Source organism: Neofelis nebulosa, chromosome 5 (genome assembly GCF_028018385.1).
Source record: "Neofelis nebulosa isolate mNeoNeb1 chromosome 5, mNeoNeb1.pri, whole genome shotgun sequence".
Classification (NCBI taxonomy): Eukaryota; Metazoa; Chordata; class Mammalia; order Carnivora; family Felidae; genus Neofelis; species Neofelis nebulosa.
In genome coordinates this window covers 151537789-151551993 of record NC_080786.1, presented here as the reverse complement: position 1 = coordinate 151551993, position 14205 = coordinate 151537789, and the positions used below count along the sequence as shown (strand labels likewise).

The 14205-nt window shown below is 42.4% G+C and overlaps 1 protein-coding gene across 9 annotated transcripts in view; it reads right to left on the bottom strand.

Annotated features, from left to right (window-relative positions):
* The window catches only part of DYRK1A (dual specificity tyrosine phosphorylation regulated kinase 1A), a 150460-nt gene that overhangs the window by 37336 nt on the left and 98919 nt on the right, over positions 1-14205 (bottom strand). For 7 of the 9 annotated variants that reach the window (XM_058731989.1, XM_058731994.1, XM_058731986.1 and 4 more), the window contains one exon: positions 2785-2981. In XM_058731989.1, the coding sequence (XP_058587972.1) occupies positions 2785-2981 (197 nt within the window). Of the gene's footprint in view, positions 1-2784; positions 2982-7420; positions 7680-9285; positions 9407-14205 lie in introns of those variants that run through there. The other 2 variants (XM_058731991.1, XM_058731993.1) reach the window with 2 other exon arrangements.

The window sequence follows — 14205 nt, the reverse complement described above, 5'->3', positions numbered from 1 at the left end:
GAATGAAGAACTAGAAACCCACATTCTGCCTTTCTTGCTGTTCTGAGAGCTACTGAAACAGCTGAAAAGCACAGGTAGGGCATACCTTAGTCTAGTCTGAGGACTGTGCAAGGTATGTGAAAATTCTAACAGCACAAAGGGACTCAGCAATCCCAACACCAAGCATACTTTTCTACAATTGCTTTTACTACGTTTCTCTTGCTTCCTGAATTTACCTTTTGGACAAAACTGTTTAAAAACCTGTATAAAACACACCACTCGCATAACCAGAAATAAAACGTTAAAGTTATTAGTTCATTTCAACTTACTTATATAATAAACCTTAAAAACAAACAAACTAGGATGTTAACAAGAAACAACAGAAATCAAATAATAAAATTATCCAAGTTTACAGCCAGAGGTAAGTTTAGAGCAGTGTAGTCTAAGGTCCCCATCATACATTCAAGGAGCAGACAGAAGGGCCGCCTCCTGCAACTACGTGAGTCAAGACCCCGGGCCCATGTCTTAGGACTTGCAGACCATATGCTACACCAGCCCACAGTTTCAGTGTTTTACGCTTCAGTTATAAGAAAAATCTCTTCTCATCTGCCTGATTAGGTTCAGAAATTTCTGGACTATGGTAGAAATACCTGGCTGAATACTGTTACTTAAAAGACAGCCTTTTTGGGTCGCCCGGCGGGGCTCAGCCTTAAGCGTCTGACTCTTGGGTTTCGGCTCAGGCCGTGATCTCACGGTTCGGGAGTTCGAGCCCCACACTGGGCTCTGCACTGACAGTGACACTGACAGCAGAGCCTGCTTGGGATTCTCTCTCACTGCTTCTCCTATTCTCTCTCTCAGAATAAATTTTAAAAACTGAATAAATAAAAATTTAAAAAGACAGTCTTTTTACATCATATGAATCCTTTAAAAACATCTTATAACTAAAAAAACAGAAATATTAAGTGAATTATTTCTGACTTTAAAATAACCCACAAATAAGATGTCAGATGTATCTCAAAACAGGTGCTGTGCTGACCGAATTACCTACTACAATTACCTACTACAACTAAAGGACTAGAATTTTTTCTAGCCTTCCATAGATGCCAGGTGTCATACAACAGAAAGGGCACTGTGTCTAAGAAGAAAGAACCTGGGCTGCACCCCCAAGTCTACGGCGTCAACACCTGGAGAAGTCACAGGTGGGAGCTCAGGCCCTTCAGCCGGAAAACAATAAAAACAGGCACCCTGCCTGACAGGCTGCTTTTGAACATGTGAGAAAATGAATCCAAACATACTCTGTTTCTTAAAAGTACAGGTGATTCTTGAACAAGGTGGGAGTCAGGAACACTAGCCACGCTCCCTGTGCAGTTGAAAATCCACACATAACTTTTGACCCTCCAAAAATTTAGTTACTGATTAGCCTACTGCCAGCCAGAGGTCTGCCAATAAACAATTAACACATATTTTGTATATTATGCACTCTATTCTTACTATGAACAAAGTCAGCTAGAGAATGGAAACCGCTATTAAGAAAATCCTAAGGAAGAGAAAATACATTCACAGTACTGGGCTGTACGTATCAAAAAGATCCCCATCTAAGTGGGTCTGCGCAATTCAAGCCCATGTTGTTCAAGGGTCAGCTGCACAATGCAAACGAATCATTGTGCTTTTACTATTTTTTGGATGTACCACAGAGCTGTCTTCTGGTACACACCTGCCAAGTTTGAACACTCGGACCACATGCTCCAATTCTCAAACACGCAACTTCTCAACTTACTGCATAAAGCAAATTCCTAAGTCTTGCCATAATTCATCTTAACTATGAATGTTATTCACGTGCTATATATATTTTATGAATGTAAAGCCAGCTCAACTGTTGACAAAATTCTTCTTATAACACATACAAGGGTGTCCCCTCATCATGATGTTACTTAATCGGAGCCAGGTGCTCATTAAAACCACATACTAGGGAATTAGAAATAAATAATCCAGTGTAAGAAATATATTGAAATTTCCCAAGGTTCTGATCATCACCTGATATATTCAAAGGCCTAAAAAACAGGGGCAACCCAAATTCCTAAGGGCCTTTTTCAGTGGTCATCACACCCTCCATCTAAGTGGGGAAAGAAACTTTACCACAACTATAGTCAGTACAAAAATTCTCCCCAAACCAAAATTCAATGTAGTGAATGCAGTTAATTCAGGAAATATGCAAAACACACACGTACATAACACACACGTGTATGTGTGCATACCAAGAGATTTCTGCATTTATTCTGTTACACTGTCCATTTTATAAACAACTGCTGAAATCTCTAGTCTGAATATTAAAATGACCAGTGTGGTTAATTTGCATTACATTTTTCTCTTCTCCATTTTAAGGAGTTTCATATTTATTGCAATGCCTGCGCGCTGAAGTTGTTTATAATGGCATAAAATCCGCTATGCTTAAGTTTGGAATCTGACCTGTTTTCCTCTTATATTCTTCTCCTTAACCACCTTTCTATAAAAATAAGCTCTCAGTTTCTTTATTTTAACAGACATTCTTTAAAATGAACTTTTCCCCTCCCTATTACAGAAGGAGAGAATGTGGCTATGGTTGGTTTATAAGTGTTTTTTAATCAAGTGGAAGAGACAGAAAAAAGAAAAAGCTGACAAACTTGAACGCAAACTTCTTGACATCCTATCTCGTCAATCCAGAATCTCGTGTATGGCACGGAAAAGTGAAAACCGTCAAGCTGTTTTTGCCTATTTACCATTCTGCCACACTCCCAACAAATCACTTCTGAAACATCACGCACTTACCTGGTTAGTGAGAGGTTGCTGAATCTGGTCAGAATAAGATAAGGCAGAAACCTGTTGGTCACTTATGTTTGGCTGGCGACGGTCACTGTACTGATGTGAATGGGGCATCTGTCCAGCCATCTGAAGGCCAGCAGCATGGAATGAAAATGACGGTGCGAGCCGAACAGATGAAGGTTTGCATGCTGAAGTCTCTCCTCCTACGAGAAGACAGTAAGTGAGGTTGAAAGGTTGTATTTATATCCCAGTGTCCCCATCCTTTGACCTAGCTGACAGTCCTTTCCACAAGGACCTTAGGATTTGGGAGTTTCAGTAATAGTAAAAGTTTTTAAAACCACACACTGCAAACAAATAACTATACTCAACACAACAGTTCGAGATTCAATGGGATAAAATACAGTGACTAACGTGTCTATAAATCTGTGGTAAGAGAAAATCTTGTCTTTTCATAAACCGCTAGGAGTAACAACCCTTAATACTTATTTTCACATAGGAGGTTTCCATCGAGAACTTTGAGTTAGGTAAGTAATCTTTGATTTTCTGAGAAGGGCCTCTCCAGTGGATCAGCTCCAGAGAAACTAACTCAGACGAGATCGGGCGTGTTCAGGGTGCTGTGGCTGTAAACACAGAAACCAACTCAAAGGAACGCCCCTGAGATGCCGCTTCGCACCCACCGGGTGTACGCGATCAATATTCCAGCATCCCCCAAACCAAGGGAAAGATCTGTCCTCAAGGTGCTCACCACCGACACGGGTCATTAACAGCTGAGCATACAAATACACGGATACAAATTCACAGGATGCTGGGTTCCTCCAACTCTTCAGACACAGTCCCGAGAGGATCCAGACCCCGCAAGCTCCCCGCGAGTACGAACGGCCAATAATCATCCCACAGGTAAGGCTGGGACCACGGTCACGATTTTCACGGTAGAAATGGAAAATGAACACTTGGTCCATACAAGCATTGGGTAGCTGGCGAATAAAAGTTCATTCTTCCATGGGGCGCCTGGGTGGCGCAGTCGGATAAGCGTCCGACTTCAGCCAGGTCACGATCTCGCGGTCCGTGAGTTCGAGCCCCGCGTCAGGCTCTGGGCTGATGGCTCAGAGCCTGGAGCCTGTTTCCGATTCTGTGTCTCCCTCTCTCTCTGCCCCTCCCCCGTTCATGCTCTGTCTCTGTCCCAAAAATAAATAAAAAAACGTTGAAAAAAAATTAAAAAAAAAAAAAAAAGTTCATTCTTCCTTGAAAAGAAGACCTTTCTTCTTAAATTTAACCACACTTGTAATCTCAGACAAAAGCCAAAAGGTGAAGCGCCGAACCCTGGCCAACAAACCGAGGGCCCAGAGTTCCCGTGCGTGCCTTCCTGAACAAACCAGCTAACTCCAACCAGACAACAGGCCGTGTCATTCAGCACCTGGGTACTTTTCCTCAAGCACTGTTTTTGAGACCTACAACAGTGCAGGCCCCACGGTAAAGAGCCCGGACGGTCGGCCAGGCTGCCGCACTTCGGAACCTGAGCTCCACGCTCCTCGACCGCGTGGCCTTGCACACCTCATTTCGGCAAACGTGCATAGGCTGTGGGGACGGTGTGTAAAATACTCGGAACAGCTCTGGCGGCTCATGAACGGCCCACACCGGCCACGATGCTGCCCTGTGCCGTGCGGTAACGGCTGGTGGGGACAGCACCCGTTCTTGCGGGGCGAACAGCCTCTTCCTTGACGGTCGCCCAGACTCCCCAAACCAGAGAGAGCAAAGCTCGGCGCCCTCCAAACACAAGTGCCACTTCTCTGCTCCACCAGAGCGCACGGCGCCGCCTTCCACCCAGTCACCCGGAACCAGAGCTCCTGCAGTCAGAGTTCTCTGCCCCCAGAGACCAGCCTCGGGCAAACAGCTGCCCAATCTGGCTGCCTCCACCTCCCGTAGAACATTCAAATACAGCCCCTCTCTTCATCTCTATGAACCCCTGTCTCACTCAGAGGACTACAACAGATCCCCACGAGCTCTTTTTTGTCTTTATTCTGCCCATTTGCAGCTCTGGATCCCTTCAGTAAAATGCTAGAGTGACTCTTCGAAGCAGCAAGCCTCGAGTCCTCTCCCCATTACTGAAACTGGAACATAACCTGCCTTGGCACGGCTCTTAGACCTTAGCTTCTGTCCCCTCCGTTACAGCCTGAGGTCCTTAACTGACCCACAGGGCATGATCAATAAATAGTTGCTGAATAAGTGAAAGGACAATGCCACTATCATGATAGATGGGGCAATTTTCTAAACATTTCATTACTCATACTAAAAAAATACAGTCCATTCAGATACATGGAACAACTCTGTTCAGCTAAAAAACAAAACAAAACTGGGAATTTAGCCTAAGGATATAATCGATGACGTGCACAAAGACACGGAAGAATGTTTATCCTGGTATTGTCCGCAACCATTTTAAAAAAAACAAAAAAACACGGAAACCTAAATGTCAAATAATGGGGGGAAAAGGAGGCTTTACATCTACATGACAAAAATACAAAAACCAAACAAACTGGGAAGGAATATAAATAAATTTAAATATATATAAATAGGATTAAGTTCTTTGATATATAAATAGCTCTTATAAACAGTAAAAACACTAAGGCACTGAAAGGCAAGTTACTTAACCACTCTAGGTCTTAGCTTCCTTATCTATGAAACAGAGATATTATTACACTAACCCTATTCCCTTAGGTTTATTATGAAGTTTTCAAAAAGTAAGACACAAGAAAACACAAATAATGGATCTTGGTACTTTACAAAATACTAGCTTCTTCTTCTACTACCAGTGTCATTATATACTAGGTTTAAACTCACTTATTGTAATATAGCAAAAAAAAGGATAAAAACCATTAGTATACAGCTTAAATAATTATCAATTGAACTTGTTAAAGGGGAGAGGGGAGAAACATGGGCATCATCCCAGAACCCCCCCCCCATCACTCTCTGACCCCTCTCAATCAATACCCAATTCTCTCTACCCCAAAGTTGCTATCTTGACCTCCAAAACCAGATTAGTTATAACTTTATATAAGTGGGTTTGTTCACTTCACGTTGTGCCTATAAACTGCAGTTTGGTCATGATCGTTACTTCATGGTAACCCATCTGTCCTACTTGCGACCGACACTTGGATTATTTCCAGTTCAGAGCTATCATGAACCGTGTCATTAGGACGAGTCTTGTTAAGGGTCTTCTGGCACATACACAGATGCTGTTCTGTTGCTCTTCTAATCGCTGTAGTTTCTAACTTCTGTAGTGTTTTTAACTGCTCCGTTTCTCCCCTGGAAGTTTATGAAAGTCCCTTCTGCTCTGTTCCTTCACTGACACCTGGAACCCTCAGTCTTCCTAATCTCAGCCACTGCTGGAGGTATGTGGTGGCTCTCCACCAACACATGAGCGTGTACAAGTTTCCTGGTGGCTATGAGCAGCTTTTCATCTATTGAAGGCCAATTAAAGATCCACTTAGGTTGCTTTTCCATTTTTCTATCAAGAAAGACTATTCCTGATACATTTCTAAAATTTAAAACATCCTATTTTTAACACATATTGGGTACGAGCCCTTTGTCAGTTGTAAGTGGTCTGCATGGTCACTCTCTTAAGGGTGTTTTTTTGATGAGTACAATCTACTAATTTCATCACCTTTTGCTTTAGAATTCGTATTTTTGGTGTCTGTTTAAGAAATGTTCCCTCATATCCAAGTCATCAAGAAATGCTGTTGGGGCGCCTGGGTGGCGCAGTCGGTTGAGCGTCCGACTTCAGCCAGGTCACGATCTCGCGGTCCGTGAGTTCGAGCCCCGCGTCGGGCTCTGGGCTGATGGCTCGGAGCCTGGAGCCTGTTTCCGATTCTGTGTCTCCCTCTCTCTCTGCCCCTCCCCCGTTCATGCTCTGTCTCTCTCTGTCCCAAAAATAAATAAAAAACGTTGAAAAAAAAAAATTTTTTTTTTAAAAAATAAAAAAAATAAGAAATGCTGTTATCTTCTAGCAGGTGAGTTTTCACCGTTCGCATCTAGATGGGCAGTGCTCTTGGATTTGATTTCTGTGCATGCGTACCACAGGAATTCAGCTGCATCCCCCCCATAACGGACATTCGACTGACTCAGGACCAATTATTACAAAGACAAACTTTCCCTGCTGCTCTGCAAGGCATGTGTATCACAAATCACATGCCCGTGCACGCTTGGATCCGGTTTTGGATTCTCTACGCTATTCTACTGGATACAGACCTACCTAGATTTCTTTCAACCTTGTGCAAGAACCAGCTTTACAAGTTTTAACATCCAGTAGAGAATTCGGTACTTCCTCAACAATGGTTTGGGTTATTCGTAGTCCTCTGCATGTCCGTATATGGTTTAGAATTAGCTCACCAAAATCACAAAACAAATAAACCTATGTTGGCACTGTGGTTGAAACCGCACACCGTCTCTCTTCAACAGTGCTGCTCGACAGAATTTCTGGCCATGATGAATGTATCGGCATCGTGTAACAGGCTGCCATAGCCACTAGCACTTCTGGACGTTTGAACGGTAGTTTCGCCTTCCCATTCCTTATTCTTCCCCCCACCTCATTCTTCTTGCCACTGTCCCTCGAACCCGGCGGTGCTCAGAGAGGGACACAGGTACTTACTTTCCTGTCTTATTCCCAATCTCAGAAAGTAAGCTTTCAACGTATCTCTAGTACTGCGGTTGATGTAGGTTTTGTTCTTCCTTGACCATTAACAAATGAATCAAGTTCCTTTCTAATCATAGTTTGCTAAAACCTTTCCCTCACAAATGGATGCTAAATTTTATTAAATGCTTCTTCTGCATCCATTGAAATGACATGAGTTTTCTGATCCGCTGTTAATGTGGTAAAATATACAGATTGATTTTTGAATGTTAAACCGACTATGCATTTCCTGGAACACAATTTGGTCATAATCATCCTTTTGTGATGGACTCACTGATGAAACCATCTTGACTTGGAATTTCCTTTGTGGGTAGTTAAAAGCTAATAATTACTTAAAAGTTGTATTTCTTTAAGAGGACTATTCAAATTTTGTATTTCCTGGTATGTCTGGTAAATTGTATTTTTCTAAGAGTATGGCTCCTTCGTCTACATTTCATATGCGCTGGCATCAAGTTCTTCATTACAGCCTCTAAGCTTTTCTATCAATGTAGGTGTAAATCTAGTGCTATCTCCTTCAACTCAGGACTGGCTAACGAGGCCGGCTCCTATCTTTTGAGTTTGCTAATTGTATTAAGTATCCTCTCTTATGTGGGTTTTCTATTTCTGCTCTCATCTTGTTCTATCAGTTAGCGAGAGAGGTGCATTAAAAATATCCTGGGGCATTTGGGTGGCTCGGTCAGGAACCGTCTGACTCTAGACTTCAGCTCAGGTCATAATCTCACGGTTCATGGGTTCGAGCCCCATGCGGGGTTCTATGCTGACAGGGCGCAGAACCTGCCTGGGATTCTCTCTCCCCCTCTCTCTGCCCTTCCCCTGCTTGTACTCTCTCTCTCAAAATAAATAAACTGAAATAAAAACCTTTTATCATCATAAACAGCCCTTCTTTATTTCCAATAATGCTTCCCTTTTTTAATATGGCCACACCACACTTTCTCATTCTTTGTGTGGTATGCCTTTTGTCCACTTTTCGCTGCCAACTTTCCATTCCCTTACATTTTAGGTTTGTCTCTTGTAAACAGTATGTACCTGGGTTTCATTTATGTATGTACACTTATAACCCTTCTATTTACTCCAACTATTTCATGTTCCTTTCTTACCTTCTGCTGGACTGAGATTTTTATACCTCCCAGACACACAAATTATTTTATTACTTTTTAGAGATTTTTTTTTTTTTAATGTTTATTTTTGAGAGAGAATGAGCACATGTGTGGGGCTGGGGGCGGGCGGGGGGGGGGGGGGGGGGGAGACAGAAGATCCGAAGCAGGCTCTGCGCTGACAGCAGACAGCCCGATGCGGGGCTAGAACCTACGAACCTTGAGATCACGACCTGAGCTGAAGTCGGATACCTAACAGACTGAGCCACCCAGAGCCCCCACTTTTCAGTTATTTTATATGCTACAGTATAGATTACCACCCTTGACTCATCAAAATCTCATTACTCCTTTAATTTGTATACTTTGTTGTTGCCTCGGGCATGTACACACACACACCTACGCACACATACTCACAATCACGAAATATCAACAAATCATCCCGCGTGAGTACAATCAGACTCAAGGATACACTTTGAGGAAGGGATGGACAATTCTGTGACATCCAGATAGCTATGAAAGAAATACAAAGAAACTGACAGCTGCTGCTTGATTATTGTAACTATCCTCCCAAAATATCTGTATCATTTTCTCAATCTAGATCCCATCAATTAACGGATTAACTGCGTGCATTAAATTCACCAAGCACCGAGAGGTTAACGTGACACTGTTTGGAGGTGACAATGCCACCCATGATCTAGAACAGTACTTCACAAACATTAATGTGCTTACAAATCGCCTCTGAATCTTGTTAAAAATGCAGGTTCTGATTCCGTACATCTAGGGTAGGGCCTGAGGGTCTGCATTTCTCTAACAGGCCACCAGACGATGCCAAAGCGGCTTCGAACATCATCTAAAAAACAACTTAATTGCTTAACTTAATGAAAGAAAGCTACTTCCAACTAATCCAAGTGGCACATAACCCAAACCTCAGCTAGAATTGTGACTATACAATACACCATAGGGCTGGTTTCCCCCCAAGAGATTTGCCTTCCTGGTTAATTATTTGGGGCTTTTTATTATTATTAAAACACTAATACACACTCCTGTACATAAGGGTGGTATGCTAGGTGACAAAGAATCCAATGTTCTTTTTAAATTTTGCTGTAGGTAATCAAAACATGGACTAACAAGAAATCACTTTATGTTTTTCACTTGTAGTACTTTTTTTTAGCTACTTACTATACCATCTATCACAACTACTAACAGTCCCAGTGATGGGGCCTCGTAACTATGGTCTGTACATAGGTGTGTTTGCCACATGCTCACTGTCTCCTTTCTGAGTTCAACTGTTATGCGTGCAATGCAGAAAGATACTCAAGTTTCATTTCCTCCCACAAGTATTTAAGTTATCCATTCATTCATTCATTCTTCTCCTATGACAAGACTCCATCCAGGAAGACAAACTAATACGAGAATTCCTTCTTTACCTGATTTTATAATCAGGCCCATCGCCACGGTTTTTAGTCTTTCCAAAGTTTCCCTCTTCCCTTTCTTTTATGTTTATTTTTGAAGGAGAAAGAGAAGAGAGAGACAGTATGCACTGGCACGAGCAGGGGAGGGACAGAGAGAAGGAGTCAGAATCCAAAGCAGGCTCCCGTCTCTGAGCTGTCAGCACAGAGCTCGACGCGGGGCTTGAATTCACGAGCTGAGCTGTGAGATCATGACCTGAGCCGAAGTCAGATGCTCAACTGACTGAGCCCCCCAGGCGCCCCTGCATCTTCCCTTTCAAGTCCAATGTTAAGAAGAACAAGGACTCAGTTCATCCTGTGATGTTAATAAAGTATTAGGCTGACCTGTAGGAAACTGCTAATCTTAGACCTCCTCTGGCCTACAAAACAGCCATTTCAAATGGTTTAACCTGACATCTATCTATACCATGCTATATGTAATCCTTGTCCAACTAAACTAAAAATGAGCTTTAATATTTTAGCTCAAGAATGTGTCAAAATACATGCTGTAGTATCAAGTCTTATAATATTTAATTCAAAATTATCTTCATAATCATTATTTGGAGTTCAGTACCAAAATAGTATTTTAAATTGCTGCCAAATAGTGTAAAAGGTAAGCTGGAAAAAGTATGCAAGTGGGGTCCTGTGCGCATTTTTATATCCTTCTGAACTATATGGAGCTTTTTTACCATAAGTATGTTTTTGAATATTCATAAAAATTTTGTTGGTAGTTTACAGGAAGGAAGGAAGGAAGGAAGGAAGGAAGGAAGGAAGGAAGGGAGGGAGGGAGGGAGGGAGGGAGGGAGGGAGGGAGGGAGGGAGGGAGGGAGGGAGGAGAAAAAGGAAGAACAACCAGCAGTAGCTTTCTCATTCCACTCCAGTTACGATGCTTCAGCAAAAACCTAAACCAGGGACCATAACACTATAGAAATTAGCGGTGATTCTTCAGAGAAGCATTGCATGAACAGATCTGGGAGACTGGGAGATGGCGAGACTCAAACAGGCAGCCGGACACAGAGAGCACACATCAAAGAGAAAAGCCATCTATTTATCTCGGATGTGAGACCCACAAGTAGCTCCGCCTGTAGCTAGCTTGAATTTCTTTTGTTGTTAATACGCTGATAGGGGACCATCCTTGTGACATCTTAAACCACATTTGATTTTAAAGAGAAAGTACGGTATTAAAGACCAAAAATAAATGAAAATAATCCAAGCTAATTAAAACTATAACATCCACAAAATGTGGAAACTCTTAGGAGGCCAAGCTTCTGAGACAGACTCCCCTGAGAAAGGAGGGGAGGGCAACCAAGATTATGTAGGAAAATGTGCCAAGATCACTTGCAACAAGGCACACCCATAACAAAGGAGAAGAATGTTAAAGGAAGAGCCGACTGCACTTAAATGATGGCTACAAACACAGGTCTGTGATGAAGAGGGTAACTGGATAGGAGTTCATGACAAAAGTTTTATTCATCAAGGTATCATCAGTACCAAGAACAGTGCCTGCCACGTTCAGTGAAACAATGAACTGAATCTATCGGGAATATTTAGAATATGAAGAAATGGTTGAGAAGGGAGAGAGCTGAAGGGAGTAAGGATGGAAGAAGTATTTTTAAAATGAGGGGCTCATGAGTCAGAAATAAAGAATAGTCTAATCACCGCACAGGCTAGAGCTGTTGCTCGACAATTTCTCTTACTCGTTTTTATATCCCGAGCACATAGCACACTGCATGGCTCCACGGGTGTTAAAGAAATACATATTAAAGTCAAACTATGAAAATAAGATACAGTCAAACTACATTAGGGCTCCATAAATTATCTAATGATAAGGACAAATAGATTTTTTATTCCCTTCTAGTTAGTGGACAGTATATGTCATGACAAAATGAGTGTACATACATAACGTGTACACACACACACACACACACACACACACACACTTGCTTTAACCTACAAGCCAGAAGAGCATATTCAGTTGTCTACAAACACGACGAATTTGCTCGTGTAAGATCCAAATAAATGTTGAAATTTTTCAGTCTGAAACTTTAATTCAATTGTGAAGAATAACTGTGGGATAGGGATAAAAACACGTACTTTTAAAAGCTTATCACATCAGTGCCTCGTAACTGACCTACCTCACGCACCGTGAGCAAAACTGGGCAGCTGCACAAAAGCACCGTTTTCAGACCCAAGACAACAGGCCATGCAGATCTGTGATCCCTGAGAAAAAGGAAACAAACCTGGGGAGCCCCACAATCACTCTGGCTTTCTCTCTGGAGACAATTTCCACAGTCCAGTGTGGGGAGAGGGGGCCCAAACACAACAGAGGGGTCTTGCGGAGTGGGGAGGATGCAGATGGGAGGTCCAGGCTGGAACTGGTAAGGCAGGCCACAGAAAGGAGGGAGCTCTGCACAGAAGGAGCTCCATTACCCTACACCTAGAAATCCCCTTGATTCTTTGGCCAAATACTAAACTGCCCAAGTGCTGGGTACAGGTCCCTGCGGGAGGCGAGGCAAAAAGCATGCGCCAGGAGCTAGGAGCTGAACAGCTATTAGAACTCGCACAGCACCCAGGAAACGTAAGTGCTCCAATCAGCTAGGGTGGAGAAACCCAAAAACACCACGGACATTCAAAGCAGACTTCCCCCACAAAAAACATCCAGGCTTCAGCAGTAGAGCCATCCTGGCTGCCTTCTGCCTGTCCCGACAGACACTGAAACATACCTTCAAGAATCAAGACAGTGTGCAGCCTGCCAGGGCAAAATTCAACACCTTTCAAAGGACAACAAAACCCAGAAGCTCAACTACCTAGTATTTCTAATGCCTGTATCCAATCAAAAATCACTAGAAAGAGGGTGTCTGGCTGGCTCAGTCAGTAGAGCATGCGACTCTTAATCTGAGTTGTGAGTTCAAACCCCATGTTGGGCATGGAACCTACTTAAAAAAACTAAAATCACTAGGCACACAAAGAAGCAGAAAAAGGAGGCCTGCTTCAGGAGGAAAACAAATCCACCTATAGATCCAGAAATGACAGAAATAATGAAATTGGCAGAGTAAAAAACAGGCATACAAAGGCTTCAAAATAGAAGGAAAATGCAGACAAAATAAGAAAAAACAGCAAATCTTCTAAGTTTATTTATTTAAATAATCTCTACACCCAACACGGGGCTCCAACTCACGACCCAGAGATCAATAGCTGCACGCTCCTCTGAGCCAGCCAAGTGCCCCCAAACAGCAAAACTGAATAAAGAGAAAACTATAAAAAGGAATCAAATGGTAATTCTAGGAATAAATAATAATTGAAATGGGGATGCCTGGTTGGCTCAGTTGGTAGAATGTGCAACTTTTGATCTCAATGTCATGAGTTCAAGCCCCACGCTGGGTGCACAGATTACTTACAGAATGAAAAACTATGAAAAATTCACTGGATCGATCAAACAGCAGATTAAACACTGCAGAAGATCAGTGAATGTAAAAACGATGCAACAGAAATTAACCTAACTGAAAACAAGTATAAAATACAATGGAAAAAATAATAATAAATGAGACAAGCATCTAAAACCTTCACAACAAAATCAAGCAAACATTCCTATCTAGAGGAAGTATTAAAAGGAAAGGAGAGAAAAATCGGGGAATGAAAATTTATGAAGAAATAACAGTTGGAAATTTTCCCAAATTCAATGAAAAGTATGAACCCACAGATCCAAAATCAATCAACCCAAGCAGTATAAAAATACACAGGAGCATCTGAATGGCTCAGTCGGTTGAGTGCCTGACTCTTGATTTCGGCTCAAGTCATGATCCCAGAGTCGTGGGATCAAGCCCTGGGTCAGGTTCTGCACTGAGCACGGAGCCTGCTTGGGAGTCTCTGTCTCTGTCTCTGTCTCTGTCTCTGTCTCTCTCTCTCTCTCTCTGGCCCTCACCCTGCTCACATGTGTGAGCACCCTCTCTCTTTAAAAAAAAAAAAAAAAAATGCATGTGCGCACACCCACACAAAGGCACTCAATTGTTAAAAGCACTGATGAAGAAAAAACCATAAAAGCAGTCAGAATGGGGAGAAAATACACATTTACATACAGAACCACTGACTTCTCATCAGAAACCATGCACACCAGGAAACAAAAAAAAAAAAAGCAACATCTTAAAATGATAAAAGAAGGGGCGCCTGGGTGGCTCAGTCAGTTAAGCCCTGGACTTCGGGT